Source organism: Bombus huntii, chromosome 5 (assembly GCF_024542735.1).
Source record: "Bombus huntii isolate Logan2020A chromosome 5, iyBomHunt1.1, whole genome shotgun sequence".
Taxonomy (NCBI): Eukaryota; Metazoa; Arthropoda; class Insecta; order Hymenoptera; family Apidae; genus Bombus; species Bombus huntii.
In genome coordinates this window covers 15,847,017-15,862,693 of record NC_066242.1, presented here as the reverse complement: position 1 = coordinate 15,862,693, position 15,677 = coordinate 15,847,017, and the positions used below count along the sequence as shown (strand labels likewise).

The window sequence follows — 15,677 nt, the reverse complement described above, 5'->3', positions numbered from 1 at the left end:
CATCGAATATGCGTGTAGCGCACTAATTTTTGATTGAACATTTTCCAACTCAAATTTTTCAGGAAGGAAACCGAGAAAGCTTCTGTACACTGTTTACTTATCTTCACATATAAAATAATCTTCTGTTTGGTTGTACATGCCTGGTTGTAATAAAGTAAAATAAAACGTTATTTTTTCGAACATTAATTTCCGAAATTGGAAAATCGAATACATTTGTCCACATTGAGCTATACTGAGCAAATACTTCCGTTACGATGTATCAAGCAAATATATTACATTTAACAGGTCAGTTTAAATATTTTCTCCAATAATATAAAGCTGTCCCCGAAGATTATAATTTGCTAACGACTAATCAGCCAATAGTTGGAATACCACGTGACTAGTTGTATTTTGTATTTACTCTCACTTTGACTTTCAGGTGAGATGATACACAATTGTTTTGAATATATATCTATATATTGCGAAGAATTCGAATCTAATCATGCTTTTATATTTGAAAGATTTTGGAAGTCTCGATAAGTCTTTAATCTTGAATCTTTAAAGTTTCGATATGTGTTAAAAGTCTTGATAAATCTAATAATCTTAATCCATTCAATATCTTGTATCTACAATCTACAATCTCTTTATTATATCCTACTTTTAATACTTTTAAGATTTGCTACATACAAGTCTTTTAAGACTTACATGATTTTCAAGACTTTTAAGAGTTTTAAATATTGAATTGTATTCAAAGTGATATGAATTTTTGTAGCATTAAATCGCTCAAAATTAAGATTGAAACCATCACTATTTCTACTTTTTTAAATACATATTTGTTTTTTATTTAATCCCAATGTGACATCGCACATTATCATTATCAAAGATGCAACAAAAATTTCGTGGTTTCATTTCTCATTCAATTCCTTAATTATTTTGATAAGAGATTCGTTGATGTTTGTCACTGAAATATTATCTTAACATACAACGATGTAAAAATTTATTCACTATATGAATACAATTGAAAAAAACTTTTGTTTGCTTATATGAGTATAAAAAATAACCCTATCCGGATTGATTTAAAGAAACAATAACAATGCAGTAATCTTGTTTAATCATAAATTAGAATGTATGCTTATAACCGATACGATATTAATATAAATTAATTAATATAAAGCCATGTGAATAAACAAGTATACATTTAACAGATATTTTTAGTATTAAATTTTAATTTTTCAGTCACAATTAAAAACTTATTAATAACAAACTTATTGGTGACTTTTTTGATGTTGTAGCTATAATTATAATGCTTAGTTCTTTCACAAGTACATATTTTACAAGATTGTCGTCAAAATCAAGTATACGACTTATTGATAATTTATCAAAAAATTTTCTTATCTTACAAGTACAGAAGTAAATATATGTATGCTTCAGAATATACTGATGCAATGTTATATGTTTCGATATTAGTAATTGTGTTGATTACCAACATAACCTCAATTTTGGTGGAAAAAGTAGTTGTGCACGTGATGCGTCTTGGACTTCTTGTTATAGACCAACAAGATATAACAACTACTAGTATTTGTAGTATTGATTAACATAATGAATAAACTGCAGTAAATGTTATAATATAGTTAATATTTAACAACGAAATCTTTGACGCTTAAGAATAGTAAATTTATAAAGTTGTTGGCTGTTGTTAATATTTGATTTGTTAAAAGCTATTAACAAAAATGACTTCGCCGTTTACTTGCATCACATGCCGAGTAGCATTCAGAGATTTAGATATACAGAGACAACACTACAAATCAGACTGGCACAGATACAATTTAAAAAGAAAAGTAGCTGAACTACCCCCTGCATCTGCGGAAGAATTTCAGAAAAGAGTGATTACACAAAGAACCAAAGGTTACAAAGAAAAGGAAGAAGGAACAATAAGTTGTAAAATATGTAAGAAGAATTTCAACACAAGAAATCAATACGAAAATCATTTATTATCAAAAAAACACAAGGAAAAGTGTGCAAAACAAAATGTTCCTTTTGAAACTGAAAATGAAGATCTTGAAAATAATGCTGGTCCATCGTTTGGTTCTGTAATTAAGAAAAATGTGCAAGGGGAAGTTTCTGTAAAACAACTAAGTGAAGATATGGAAGTAGATTCTGATATTGAATCTATAAATTCCGACGAATGGATGGAAGATACTGAAAATCCAGTTACAAATAACAATTGTTTATTTTGCAATCATCATAGTAGGTCATTGGTGCGCAATCTAAAACACATGACGATTGCACATTCGTTCTTCGTACCAGATCCTGAATATTGCACAGACATTAAAGGTTTACTTGTGTATCTTGGAAAAAAAATTTTTGCTGGATACATGTGCATTTGGTGTAATGATTCTGGTAAGTTAATTTAAATTTGTATTTTTATAATTATAAAGAAATTGGCAAACTAATTGTATTTGTTCATAATAAATTAACAGGAAGATGTTTTCAAAGCGTTGAGGCTGCTAGGGCACATATGATAGATAAAGGTCATTGTAAAATGTTGCACGAAGGAGATGCATTAGCAGAATATGCAGAATTTTATGATTATTCATCCAGCTATCCTGATGCAGAAATTGGTGATCCAGATGCAGAAGTTGAAATACCAGAATTAGATGATAGCGATTACCAGCTAGTATTACCATCAGGAAGTATTATTGGCCATAGATCTCTGTTCATATATTATAAACAAAACTTAAATCCAAATAAGGCAGTATCAAAGAGTGATAAACTGCGTAAAATACTGTCACAATATAGAGCTTTAGGATGGTCAGAAACACAAAAAGAGGCAGTTGTAAAGAAAGCGAGAGATATCAAATATATGGAAAGAGTACAAGCAAAATATTCTACACAATTGCAATTTAAGGCAAATAAGCTGCAAAAACATTTTAGACCTCAAGTGATCTTTTAAGCTTTTCTGTTACATGTATAAATGTTCCTGTAAAACTGTATTCATTTTTAAACTATGTAAGTTTTATGGAAAATTTAATTGTTGCTGCTAAATATGCTGCACTGCATACTTATACATTCATTATTAATATAAAATTGCCTATATAGTTGAAAAATTCGTATTTAATATAGCTTGAAGTTATTTGAAAGGATTATTAGACATTGGTCATTATGAAGTGTAATGTTTATTTGGCGGATACTTTTACAAAATAATTTACAATATATTTTCGCAACATGTAACACCAATAAAAATAATACTTCTCGTGACTTTATTCTATATTCACGTGGACCCATCCAGTTATTCCTGTAATCATTAGCTAAATTACCGTTTTCGATAAATTTTTAGACACGGATCAAGAAATATTCCATGTTCTGTTAGTTTCTCATGATAGCTGCAAAAAAATGACTGCACAATCGAAGACTTCAAACATTTCGATACTATGTACGTATAATATACTTTCAATTTACCATCAGTGAACTGTAGAATTGTAAAAGAGAGTTAACAATTGTTAAACTATCACATTCTTGACATAGGGTTTCTATTATGATACTATCGTTGATATACATTCGCATTTCTTTGCGGTACACGGATACACGAATTTCTTTTCATATATCTTTTACTATGCAAAGCAGAGCGATTCGTTTTATTCTGAATTAGCAGAATGCAGAACAGTGGTCCAAAAAAGGAAATGTTAAATGGATCTTTTCATTCTTGTATTTGTCAACTCAAATATTATCGTAATATTATTACTTAATATTATCTTTTTTTTCCGTCTTAATAATGGCACACCATTCAGAACACCGACAAAGGGCAGTAACCGATGCCTCAAATTATTAATACTTTTTAAGAAAGGCATACGGTTCGCCCTGTTTATAGATATATTTCATAAATGCATCTTTAAGACAAACATACATTAGAGACCTGTTATTGTCACACAACGATACACATAGTTTACACTACTGCTCTTTCGTAAAATCTTTTTCTGATTATTAAAGATTTCTCAAGATTAACGTTAACTCTCATTTTGTTTTCTATTAGATTTTCAATTTTTAATCCAACACCTTCACCAACAACTTTAAAGCTTGGTGGGGAGGGGCCGGTCTGATTGATTCATCGAGATCCCTGTACAGAATCGTCGCCTCTACTTCAAGACCATGCTTGTAGCATACCTTCTGCGAATACATTCCCGTTGCATCAACTTTAAACACCTGTAAACATACAACAATTTCAACACTATATTTGTGGGATATCTTTGAGTGCACACAGACATTTACATACACTTCGTACGAAGTACACTGCGTGCAAAAATACCTCTCGAGAAAGTAACGAGTGCATTGCAATTTTACATCTTGGTAAACGAAAATCATCCCATGCATATTAATCGAAGAACATGCTGAAACAAAAGTAAAATGTGAACTTCTTACCAAAACGACCACGCCTCCACGCACGATCGTGTTGCACATATATATATATACACGAATAAATACATTGAATCTATTCTTTAACAAATTTGTAACTTTGCGTAAATTTCTTCATGTTATTTTACGATATTAGATTTAATAAATAATTTGTTTGTCATTTACATAAAAAAGCATTACTCAGTACATAAATATTAGCAAATTATAATTCAAATATGATGGATTGCCATAAAATTAATACAAGCTTCCAGCAGGGAATGGTAAAGGTCACGGAGTATACAATAGTACGGCTCTAAAGAAATTTTTCACCGAACTTAAACTGCATGCTTCAACAACATTTATCATACAGAGTTATCATTTTGTGAAGAAAGTTACTATAATTACGATGATAAGGATGAAATACGATTTAGGATTATACCTTGAAACCAGCGGTTTTAGCGATTTCTATACTGTCTGCCATCAAAATGCTCGCCAGACCTTTCCCACGGAAGTTCTCATCGATACTGAGGATTCGACACTCAAATAACTCGTCGACATTGTACTTGTAAAAAAGATCTACTTTCTTGTTAACTTTGTACAGGAGTCCGAATATTATTTTGAATTTTTCATCTTTCAATTCTGCAAGGCGACGTTCAGCTTCTTCGCGCTCTCCCTTCTTCAGGATACCATTCAATGCCATACCAGCTATCTGATAGGACAGTACTTATGATCGGCAATGAACTTAACGTTCAAGGTCCATACATATCGTAAGAAAACCTTCCCTCGTCAATGAAATACTTATAACGCAGAAAATAAATTCACAAGTTGAGCAACAGTACATAATCATAATTTTTTTATTGTAAAAAAAAAAAGAAAGGTACAACATTCGCTTTTTTAAATTCAGCTTACCATTCCATTTTGATCCACCAGCATCCTCGAGTATCCCTGCTTTAAAGTGAGTAGACAATGTCTTTCCAGCTCGAACTGGCTCTCCCCTTTTTCGCATAGTCCTACCGCGTGATTCAACGGTTCGTCGGAGAAGAAATTCCATTTCAGATGGTTAATTGCATCGTCGAAACGACTTTCTGGAACACCCACGACCTTTAAATCATCGGACGACATCTTTGGGGTGGTCACGGCACGAATTTTCCGCGCACTGAAAGGATTTTCTACGCGCGCACTACCCTTAGTAGGGAGAGCTGACTCATATGGGAAAAGCTCCATATATTGATTGACCCAGTTCAAGAAATTTACTGGCTATAATGATTATGCATCCTTCTTAATTATTTCTAATGTGAAATTCGCGCTGATCATGTTCCAATAGTACCCACATTTTTTGATAAAGAATAAGAAAATAAACATATTAGATTTATGTTCTTGGGTATCACTGGAATACATTGTTAGAAAGAAATATGTGTTTATTGATTAATGAAAACCAGTGATGTTTTTACAAATTGTATGAAATTAACAGACAAGTATTTCTGATTATCATAGAGGGGATTGAGTATTGATGAACAAAAAGAATACAAACATAGAAATGAATATATATGTATATGTATATGAATATCTTTATTCTTCATAAATTTTTACTAAATAATTGATTCTATAATCTTCCGTAATGTTGCTGTTGCCGCAAATTGATCGCGTAAAATTATATCTTTATCAATATAACAATATGAGTACATTGTATGCACCAAATACAGTTTCAACAAATATCGAGTCAATAATATACAACTGATAAAAAATATTAATAACATTTTTCACTTATTATATCATATTATAATATGATATATTGTAATTAAAAAATGTTAGTAATACATAAACACATTATCATCTGCTTGTACAGATGTTTCATATTTTTATAATACAATCTTCTGTATAATATAGCTATCTACTGTGAAATTAATATTGTCCAAGGATATTTGTGAAAGAACTAAATCTATTCTCATGCCTTGTTGGACTCATTCTTTAACACATTCATTCAGAATTAAAACATATTTTTTTAATACTTCAGAGTGTGAAAATATGTTGTGTACAGTGTTTAAAATAAAATGTCATCATCTCCTTCATCTAGGATATTTGCAGATTCTACATATTCTCTGCCAGAAGCTATCATCTCTGCCCTAGCTGCTTCAGCCTGTGAAACAGTTTAAGCATTTTAAAAGATACTTGATCAAAAAAGGTGAAGAATGGAATTATTTTCGGAATATAAATCTCACCTTTGCTTTTATTTGTTTCTTCTTATCCTGAATCTTTTTTAATCGATAGAATTCTTCTCTTTCCAATTCATCCAGCTCCGAAATTATATAAGCAAGAGTTTTTTCAATTCTTGGGATGATAACATGTTCAATGGCATTTACACGGCGGTTTGTGATTTTAATAACTTCATCCAAGGTTACAAAACTTGTTTGTAAAGATGCTAATTCCACTAATAATTTCACTGCTCTTTGATAATTCTTTTTCAATTTTGCCAATTGCTGGCCACCTCTTGCCAAACCTGCTAACTCATAGGTATCTGTACCATCTTGATAGGACTCAAACACTGGAAGATTAACACCAGCAACATTATCTTTCTTAGATCTAATTTTAATTTGAGCTTTTGTCACATTCTGAAGAACTACTTGATTGAAGTCTCCAGTTGCAAACTTGGCTTCAGCCAATGAGAAAGCTGCCTCTTTCATTACTTCTCCCATAAGAGTTTTTGTCTAGATATAGAGAAGAATAAAATTGTTATAAAAAAAGAACAATTATTCATACAAATAAGTGTCTTTTTGTACCTCAATAATTTTACCCAGAATTAATCTGAAACGCATTTGCAATGCATCTGCTTTCTTTTTTAACAAACCATGACCCTTTTGTGCTCCATGTAAACGGGATTTCATTAACATTTGCGCTCTGAAAAAAAATATAAATTCTGTGTTATTATATTCACAGACATTATTATCAATATAATGAAAGAAGTAAACAATATGTACACTTGCTGTCCTTGTATAACAGTTAAAGACTACAATCTCGATTTATAAAAAAAATACTTACATGTTAATAATACGAATATATGAGAAATATAATTTAAACGTTTTAAATAAATAGGAATAGGGTTACACCCATCTTATGATGGATGATAACAGACTCAGAAAATTTGGTAATAAAAGAGAAAAGATATTAAATAAGTGAAAAATAAGATCCACTGAAAGAATAAAATAGAGTCGTATAATTTGAAAGGGAAATACTTACCCCCGAGAAGGGAAAATCGCAAGTTTATCCTTTCCAGACATAGTTGAGAGAACTATCAAGCAGACAAGAATGAAACTGATCAGCTGACTCGTAGGACCGGAAGTTTGAAGCTGTATATATAGTTGCGCAAAAATTAGCGCGTAATTTTAAAATTAGTAAGAGGATGAAGAAAAAGGAATATAATCAGATTATTTGATACAGTGGGTATATGAAACAACTGAAAAGCAAAATGTCGCAACATTAACATTAGTACATAAGTTCGGAAGTATGTTTAATCAAAATTTATAATATCTTAAACTTAATTTAAACAAAGAATGAAATAAGGGGAATAGAAAACAAAAATCTTCAATGGAACATAAGTACGATACCTCCTACTCATTTGAAGAAATGAAAGATTGTTTCATGCAACGATTAATAAAAGAAAATCGTTGTTTTCGTATTAGCGACAGTAAGTCAAATAACACGTTTAGAATAGACGTTTGCGCTGTCAATCCGCATAACACACGTAGAAGTTGCTGGCAACCTGGAATAATAAGGAAAGCCTCCGAAGATATTCTTATGAGAATGAACATTAATCGTCTTTGGATATAGGTTTGTATATATTCGACATAAAAACGAAAAATGAACGCTAAGTGGGAAATCCCTGTTCCAGGTCTACTTATTTTGGTAAATTACATTATTAATTTTATGAAAAAGAGAATGATTCATAAATCAGATATTTCTAAAGATTTTATACTAAATAAAGCAGTTCATGATGCTACGAATATTTTACTAAGACCATATAGGCCAATGGAATCAACCTCAAATACCTATGAAAGTAAATATGAAGCAATCAATCACATCAAAGACAAATGGATATCACATTCACAAGATTTTTTATTAAGAATGGCAACAATTGCCTGGGACTTTTTGAATATTTTGAATATGTTCCAAAGTAATCTGATAAATCGAAACATACAAGAAGACAATCCAAATAATGATGTTTAAATATTAGAATCAATGTATTTTTATGGTGCAGCTTCTAGTACTGATGTGAATTGACAGCAATATAATGGGGAAGATATAAGTATTAACTGCAATGTAATTAATATAAGTATTTTTAATAAAAATATACAAGTCAATTTTGTACAATATTTTACAACAGGGACAATTGTCCAGGTTTCAACACTTGTCTTACATTCATATTTATTCTGGCTTCAGAAATGTAAGTTTTTGCTTTGATCCAATCACTCTCATTCCATGTACAGTGCTGATTATTATCATTCATTTCTATGTCATCCCATGGTGCATCAATGGTTGGTAAAATTTTTGGTACGCCATGGTACCTTAGACGGGACTTTCCAGACATCACTATTATGTCTCCACTCCGTAGAAACATTGCGTTAGCTGCATCCTCTTGTGTAAGTCCTCCAATTAAAAATATTGCAGTTTGACCAAAACTTATAGAGAATAAGGGTGCTTCCACATTAACTTCAGAATGATCTGTATGACCCGCTAAAGTTGAATTCATTCTATAATAGTTAATAATTGCTGCTTCAGCCTTAAAATCCTTAAAACCTAATGTTTGTGCTAAAAATGAGGTCAACAAAGATATCTCAGTAGGCATTTTTGTCCTGGATGTTTCAGAATATAATTTTGTATCCCAGTTATGGTGGTACCCAAATGTTGCCCATCTTAATTTTGGTAATAATTCTTTACCTTTGTCAGAATTTCTATAATTAATATGGCAAACATATTATTATTATGGTATATGGTATACTGCAAATATATTTTTTTTTATATCATCATATTGTATCTTACCCAAAACATATATCCCACCAATTTTCGTCTTTGTTTAAAACATTATGAGCATCTAAGTTTAATTTATGTGGCTCTCTAGAGTACTCTTTCAAGCATTTTATAATCCAATATCGTTGTCCGTATGTCGTAAATGGATTTTTTATAAAAATAAGTCCTGGAATACTTCGAAGTTCAAAGACTTCCCAGTCCTTTACTGGTCTTAATCCCAATTCATATTCGCATTGTTCATCAGGTAACCTCTTCCTAAAATCAGTAACCTAAAAAGTATTAAGAATTTATGTACGTAAAGAATAAGGTTCTCATAATTTGTTACATACTTTGTTATAATCGGGATTATTCAAATCGATTACATCTTTTAAGTCTGGACAAGGTTTTCGACTTTTATAATATTTAAAACTATCTTTGAACATTACTTCGAATTTCGAATCATCGGCGCTGCCATGTTTGTTGGTTCGCACGTGTGCCGATAGATGGGGCTGCTTTATTCGTCAATTGGATCTGTGCAATTTGAAAGTAGATTTTAACGCAGATTCCTAAGCGAGATAGTACTAAATGCTTAGGATGTTTGAATAAGAATGTCATTTTGACCCGGTTCGCGATGGTGACAATCGAAGGTATCGGTTCTCCTATTCTAAATCACCGGATTGCAACTTTCTCTCGATGTTCACGAAAACAATGACGTTTTTACTACGACCAGCCCCAACGCATCTTGTCTAACCCACAAGTAAGCAATCGAAGATGAATCTATGATGTGACATGTGACTAATTGTAAGTACCGTGCAGAAACGATCGATGAGTGGACATGTGGACAGCGCATTCTGCATCACGATTATTCGACTCGTTTAGCATAATACCATCATCGTCGTATGGGCATTAATAGCCAGATACATATCGAAAATGTCTGAGCTTCGAGCAATCTTTTTTCTTACCGTGCCCAACCCCGTCCCCTATCTGTGTACGCACACGTTAATGGACTGTGACTAATTTTAGAGCGTAATTTTCGCATAATAACACTGCCGGGAAATCTATGATTTCATAGAAGCGAAGAGAGGCACGACAGCCGACTTCAAGGCTTTTCGAAAGCTTCGTGCAAATTAATAGTGCGCACCACGTTAATAATCGTCCATTACCATCGCTCCTATTCTCCATAAATTCCACCCACTCACCTAGCCCGGTCGCGAATAATTGTTCACCTGTATCTCAAAGAATACGAGCGAACCTTGTTCCAGTTATTAAACTGGATCTTGGGTTCAACCACTTCACTGATCCTGCTGGATTACATGTCTACTTACCACGTTGACAACCATAAGTGTCACCGGTGAGACCGGGAATGTCAGAATTAATTAATATTAGATATTTTAGAATGGTTAAAATAACCAATTTGTTCTTTTTTTTTTTGTAGAAATTTTATATTTACAATGGTATATTTTGGGAATTTTCTGTGATAGTTTGTAAAATAAATGGGCAAAGGTTTGTATCATATTTCATTTTGTATTCTTTGGTATAAGGGATGGTTCTAATGTTAAAGTATATAAATTAAAGAAAGTATCGCATTCGAAAAATTCGTCACTTTTTATTATTATGGTAACAATATAGATTGTTATACATAAATGTAGCATAAAGCGCTTAAACAATATTATTCTTTTACGAACACGTATATTATAAAAATTCACCCGGTAGTCAACGCGTTATCAATTATTATCACACTATAATTATTTTATTTATAATATTGTCAATTATAGTTAGATTCAGAAATTGTAAGAGAGCATCTACAAAAGATTTGTATCATAGTAATAGACGAACAATGTTGAAGGTATAAATGAAAATGAACGGAAAGAATCGACATAGGTAGAGCGGTAACACGCGAATACGAATATACCGGTGCATTAAGGGCGCGCGTATTCTCTGACAGTTTCATGTCAACAAATGTCGTGCCCGCGAGTCGCGCCCAGCCGTAAGCCAGGTCTGCACCAAGCAATCGCGGCGTATTCGCGAGATCAGCCAATCACGCACGTCTGTCACGTCACCAACGACCAATCGCGAACGCTGCTCATGACGACAGTCGCTAAATATAGCTCGTATATATCTAGGCCGGTCGCAACCGCGAATTATCCATAGTCGTGCGTCGGCAGCCGACGGAGAAGGACGGTGTGGGGCGTATCGGGACGCTGCATAGTCGTTCGCAACTGTAAAGGTAGGACCCCCGTACACGCACCTAAAACAAACCGTCTTCTCTGCACGTGATAAAGCTCTTTGTAGGTCGAGTCGGCTATTCTTGTAATATAATTTGAGGGCTGCAATAAGGTGTATCGAGGCTGCGGTAGTAATTTCATTAGACCTCTTTTAAATTGTCAAGTATGTTTGAACCGGAGATACAGTTTACGTTACAACGTTAGTGACATTTATTTGTCGATTTATCCGTACTAATGCGTATTTTAAAGATATCTTTTCTGATAGGCCGGGTGTTTGCGAAAAGCCAAACATATTTAAAAGATCATCGGTTGATTTCTTTATCATCGGAATTCGGAAGGAATGTTGCCATGAAACAGATGTCAAAATTATCAGTAATGTTCCAGTAATATCTTTCGAGAAATACAACGAAAATCGAGTTCGCGAGTAGCCAAGGTCGTGCGACTACCAAGTGGAGCTTTATTACGAACATGTTGCATTATTACGACAAGAGTCGAGAGAAGAATATGTTAAACGCGGTGAAACTGCATTTACGTTCTGTAAGAATATTTCTCTCAACTCTTGTACGTTTTTTTCACATAGATACGTATCATAAAGAACACATAAAATCGTGAGAAAGGTCGTTGTAGTAACTTCCTTATTTTTCTTTCTTTTTCGAATTCAATTCGAACGATTGAAATATCGCGGTAACGTTCGTGCATCGTGTTTCCACGAATATGAAGTTAGCTGTGAAGTCGATTATCGTTTACAGCGTCCACGCGATACGGATCGAAAGAGGTGCAGTAAAAATTGTTCGCAACGAAAGTTTAGTATGGCCGTGGTAGTAAAACGAAAAGTATGTCGTTTCTACGATTTGTCACGATACAATGGATCCGTTTCGAGAATTTTTCGACAGGCATGGGCTCATGACACCTGAGGATGCACTCGTAATAATGCATGATTAGTGTCACGGAGAACATCTGGTGTAGTGGGGAATCTTAAATATAGCAAAACAGAACATTGGCAACATTGTCACGAATCTAGTAAAGACTATATAGCATCCTCACACGGTACCAATGCTCCTGATTGCACAATACCTTGCGTCGAACTAAACATTCAAAGTATATACGCTTCGTTTTTTTATTCTCTTTATTTCTTTTTTATCCTTCTTTTCAATACGTTTATAATGGAACGTGCAACGTCGGTAAGAAAGAATCTTTGAGATTTCGCGATCGTTCGAGTATCTTTCGCACGTACGCGAATGAAAGTATAATGTTTATATTGGCATGTAAAGTGAAGTTAAGTAGGATCACAAATAACCGTAATCATAAAACCTCATATTACGACGGCTTAAATGGGGAGTGCGTTTATTATGAACGACTTAGTGTTTACTGGAAATGTATGCTCATAAGGGAACATATTTCTCCGTGGAAAAACAAACTTCATGAATACCTTAATAGTTCTGTAGTCGAACTATTCTTTTTTTTTTTCCTTCTTTTATTCTACGATTATTTTACAAAAAAATATTTTGTTTCTCAACGCGTTTCTATTAATTTTGGATTTTAAATTAAACGTTGAAAATGAATTTACGAGAAGATCTATCGATTCTAGAATTTATGCCTTCGTAAATACCAATCATTTTTTCCCCACCTTGATTGTTTACTTCTGCATTCGTATATTAAAAAATAATTATGAAACTTTTTTTACGATTCATACGTAAATAGTTTATCATTACCAAGGAAAATTATTCATTATAAACAATTATTTCATATCGTTATTATATTTTATAAAAATATTAACAAACCTAAAAAAGAAGCATGAGCCACATTTCCCAGCTAATATATGCACAAACTATTGCACAAACAATTTGTTACATAATATTCAAATAGCAAACAAAGTATATACGTGTTGGGATAAATATCTATCGTTATAAAATATATTTGATTGAAACACAATGTCGTCGACGATGGCAATTGTGTAAATTTGAATTTAACTAAACCACAGGAAAGAAAAAGATTAAAGCGCAGAAAGGAAAAGTGAATGAAAAAACATATTTTGAATCGTATTTACAACCGATTCGAATCGTATCAAATGTAGAGATTCGCGTTCGCCAAGTCACGAATCTTAAATGTTTACTTTCGTTTGTAAACTTCCTTCGCGGCTGATAATCATTATACAATAATAATCTTATCTTTGCGTTCTCTATGCAAACGAGCCAATCTTCTCAAGGTGCAATCTGCTGGGCGTGTGATAATTAGCCGCAAGGTTGGACAGCGCAATAGTCGCATAACTTTTTGCACGTTGTTATATATTTCTTCTATTTCGTTTTTACCTTCTAATATTTAATGAATATTTTCACACGAGTCGACGCATTAGCAACTTGTAATGAGAGTTTGTATTTTTCTGCGTTACGACCTACGTTGAAAACCGGAAATGCTATCTTTTATCTTTTTTATCGGTTTTCGAATATTATGTTTCTTTTACTTTCGAAAATGACCAACCTTCCCTTCAATTTGGTCTTTCTCGAAGCAGTAATTAAATATTATATAAAAGTATTCGATAAATACTAGTTAGCTGTCTCTGCCACGATAAATTTTAACAAGGTTTTAGCGGTCGCCAATATCCTAGGATCTTAGAAAAAATTCAAGTTTTCTATTTTAATAAAAATTCAGACACCTACGTTATCTTGAGAATCATTGACTTTAGGAATCATCGAATATTAAATTAAAGGAGAAGATAAAAGATCCTGTTTTCTGGCCAACATTCGAAATCGAACGCCTACGTTGTTTTCGTAATTCCGAATACGAGATAGTGGGCTCGTTCAAAAGATAAACAAAAAATATTCGTTAGATTAGCTAAAAAATAAACATAGAAGTTATACTTTTACAATATGCCCGCACCTATAACATATGTTGGATCGGTGGAAAACACTTTCGGTTTTCTATCGTGTTATTGGGTTGGCAACCAAGTGATCACGGATTTTGTTAATACCACCTAGTGACAAAATCCGCAATCACCCTTAGTTGCCAACCCAATAGAAAGACTAGTTTCAAACAGTTGGTACGACAAAATCATATTACAAGGATGACGTGTTGCATTTATCAAACGTTTGGCTTCCGTCGGAATTTTAAAGTCAATATAAATCGAGCAGTTTTAATAGTTAGATATGAAACACGACGAAATTATAGTAATATTACAGTACATATAGCTAAAAAAAGACAAATTTCCCAAGAGATATAGCCGTACATTATCGCGATATTTTTGAGTAATTATCTCTGGTCGGTCGACAAAGATTCTTCGTTTCTTCGCGACCGTGACCTTACTGACATTTAATTCTTAGATCGTCGCCGACATCGAAACTCACCCATACAGGATCTACACGTGTGTCAGATAGCGTGCGCATTTCCATAACGCCGAAGGCCGTCAAATATTGCAACTAGACGAATACCTTTGGCTCTTCTGTTGTAGTTCGTCTGTTTATCTCGCTTTCATCGAGCGTTTCTTTTTCCCCCTAATCCTGTCGGGTTTAAATATAATTTCTCTTGCACGCGCACTCGCCATTTACATCGATTTTCTCATATCTTTGATCATCGTCTGGTATTATTTTCGTTGTGGAAATTGTTCATCGAAATTCCTCTAGTCTGACTTATAGCTTCGCTTTGGAATTCTCAACTGTGCTTCTCATCTAGCAATCGCGGAAAGAAAGTTCAAATTTCATGACGTTGATCTCGTTATCGCCAAATGTTTTCTCTTTAATTAGAAGATGTATATATATATATTTCCGACGTTTTGAAAGCATATTTTGTAAACAGAACGTCCACTTACAGTTTGATCGTACAATTTCCAACTATCGGTTCCCATTTGGAAATCGCGAAACAAAATTTAGTCAAATTCGACGATATCGATCGCCGAGTTTCGAATCTTTTCTCTTCGTGGAAAAATATATATTTCTTCGTATCTTGTCGACCAACTGGGTCGTTTACGATCCAACTGAATTCCCTTGTTCTTTCGAGTGATCCAAATATTTCTTTTCTCTGTTTTATTATCTTCGATCAATTGTTTGAAACTTTCGCCAATAAAAATAAAAATCTCGAGCTATAAATTCA

General features: G+C 33.1%; 5 protein-coding genes across 8 annotated transcripts in view; 2 read left to right on the top strand and 3 right to left on the bottom strand.

Annotated features, from left to right (window-relative positions):
• The first annotated feature begins 1,332 nt into the window (after positions 1 to 1,332).
• On the top strand, positions 1,333 to 3,237 carry LOC126866106 (cytoplasmic 60S subunit biogenesis factor ZNF622). The gene is made up of 2 exons (XM_050619263.1): positions 1,333 to 2,379; positions 2,460 to 3,237. The coding sequence occupies exons 1-2, from the start codon at positions 1,710 to 1,712 to the stop codon at positions 2,930 to 2,932; spliced, it is 1,143 nt and encodes a 380-aa protein (XP_050475220.1). The 5' UTR covers positions 1,333 to 1,709; the 3' UTR covers positions 2,933 to 3,237.
• On the bottom strand, positions 3,137 to 5,607 carry LOC126866114 (arylalkylamine N-acetyltransferase 1-like). Of its 2 annotated transcripts, XR_007689774.1 has the most exons (4): positions 5,278 to 5,607; positions 4,808 to 5,077; positions 3,439 to 4,179; positions 3,137 to 3,362 (listed from the first exon to the last, which is right to left on the bottom strand). XR_007689774.1 is itself a non-coding variant. In XM_050619278.1 (3 exons), exons 1-3 carry the CDS (start codon positions 5,590 to 5,592, stop codon positions 4,021 to 4,023), a joined length of 744 nt encoding a protein of 247 aa, XP_050475235.1. In that variant the 5' UTR covers positions 5,593 to 5,607; the 3' UTR covers positions 3,137 to 4,020. The 2 variants fall into 2 exon arrangements, 1 of the variants encoding a protein (XP_050475235.1); XM_050619278.1 differs by having other exon boundaries at positions 3,137 to 4,179.
• A 311-nt stretch (positions 5,608 to 5,918) lies between these two features.
• On the bottom strand, positions 5,919 to 7,722 carry LOC126866115 (V-type proton ATPase subunit D). The gene is made up of 4 exons (XM_050619279.1): positions 7,603 to 7,722; positions 7,146 to 7,263; positions 6,588 to 7,073; positions 5,919 to 6,505 (listed from the first exon to the last, which is right to left on the bottom strand). Exons 1-4 carry the CDS (start codon positions 7,641 to 7,643, stop codon positions 6,410 to 6,412), a joined length of 741 nt encoding a protein of 246 aa, XP_050475236.1. The 5' UTR covers positions 7,644 to 7,722; the 3' UTR covers positions 5,919 to 6,409.
• Positions 7,723 to 8,683: 961 nt separating this feature from the next.
• LOC126866110 (nucleic acid dioxygenase ALKBH1) lies at positions 8,684 to 9,911 on the bottom strand. Its single transcript, XM_050619269.1, has 3 exons — positions 9,720 to 9,911; positions 9,403 to 9,659; positions 8,684 to 9,314 (listed from the first exon to the last, which is right to left on the bottom strand). Exons 1-3 carry the CDS (start codon positions 9,810 to 9,812, stop codon positions 8,738 to 8,740), a joined length of 927 nt encoding a protein of 308 aa, XP_050475226.1. The 5' UTR covers positions 9,813 to 9,911; the 3' UTR covers positions 8,684 to 8,737.
• A 71-nt stretch (positions 9,912 to 9,982) lies between these two features.
• Positions 9,983 to 15,677, top strand: part of LOC126866111 (activating transcription factor 3) — a 30,502-nt gene continuing 24,807 nt past the window's right edge. For 2 of the 3 annotated variants that reach the window (XM_050619275.1, XM_050619270.1), the window contains exon 1: positions 11,478 to 11,596. The gene's annotated coding sequence lies outside the window, so the exon portion shown is untranslated. Of the gene's footprint in view, positions 10,127 to 11,477; positions 11,597 to 15,677 lie in introns of those variants that run through there. The other variant, XM_050619274.1, reaches the window with a different exon arrangement.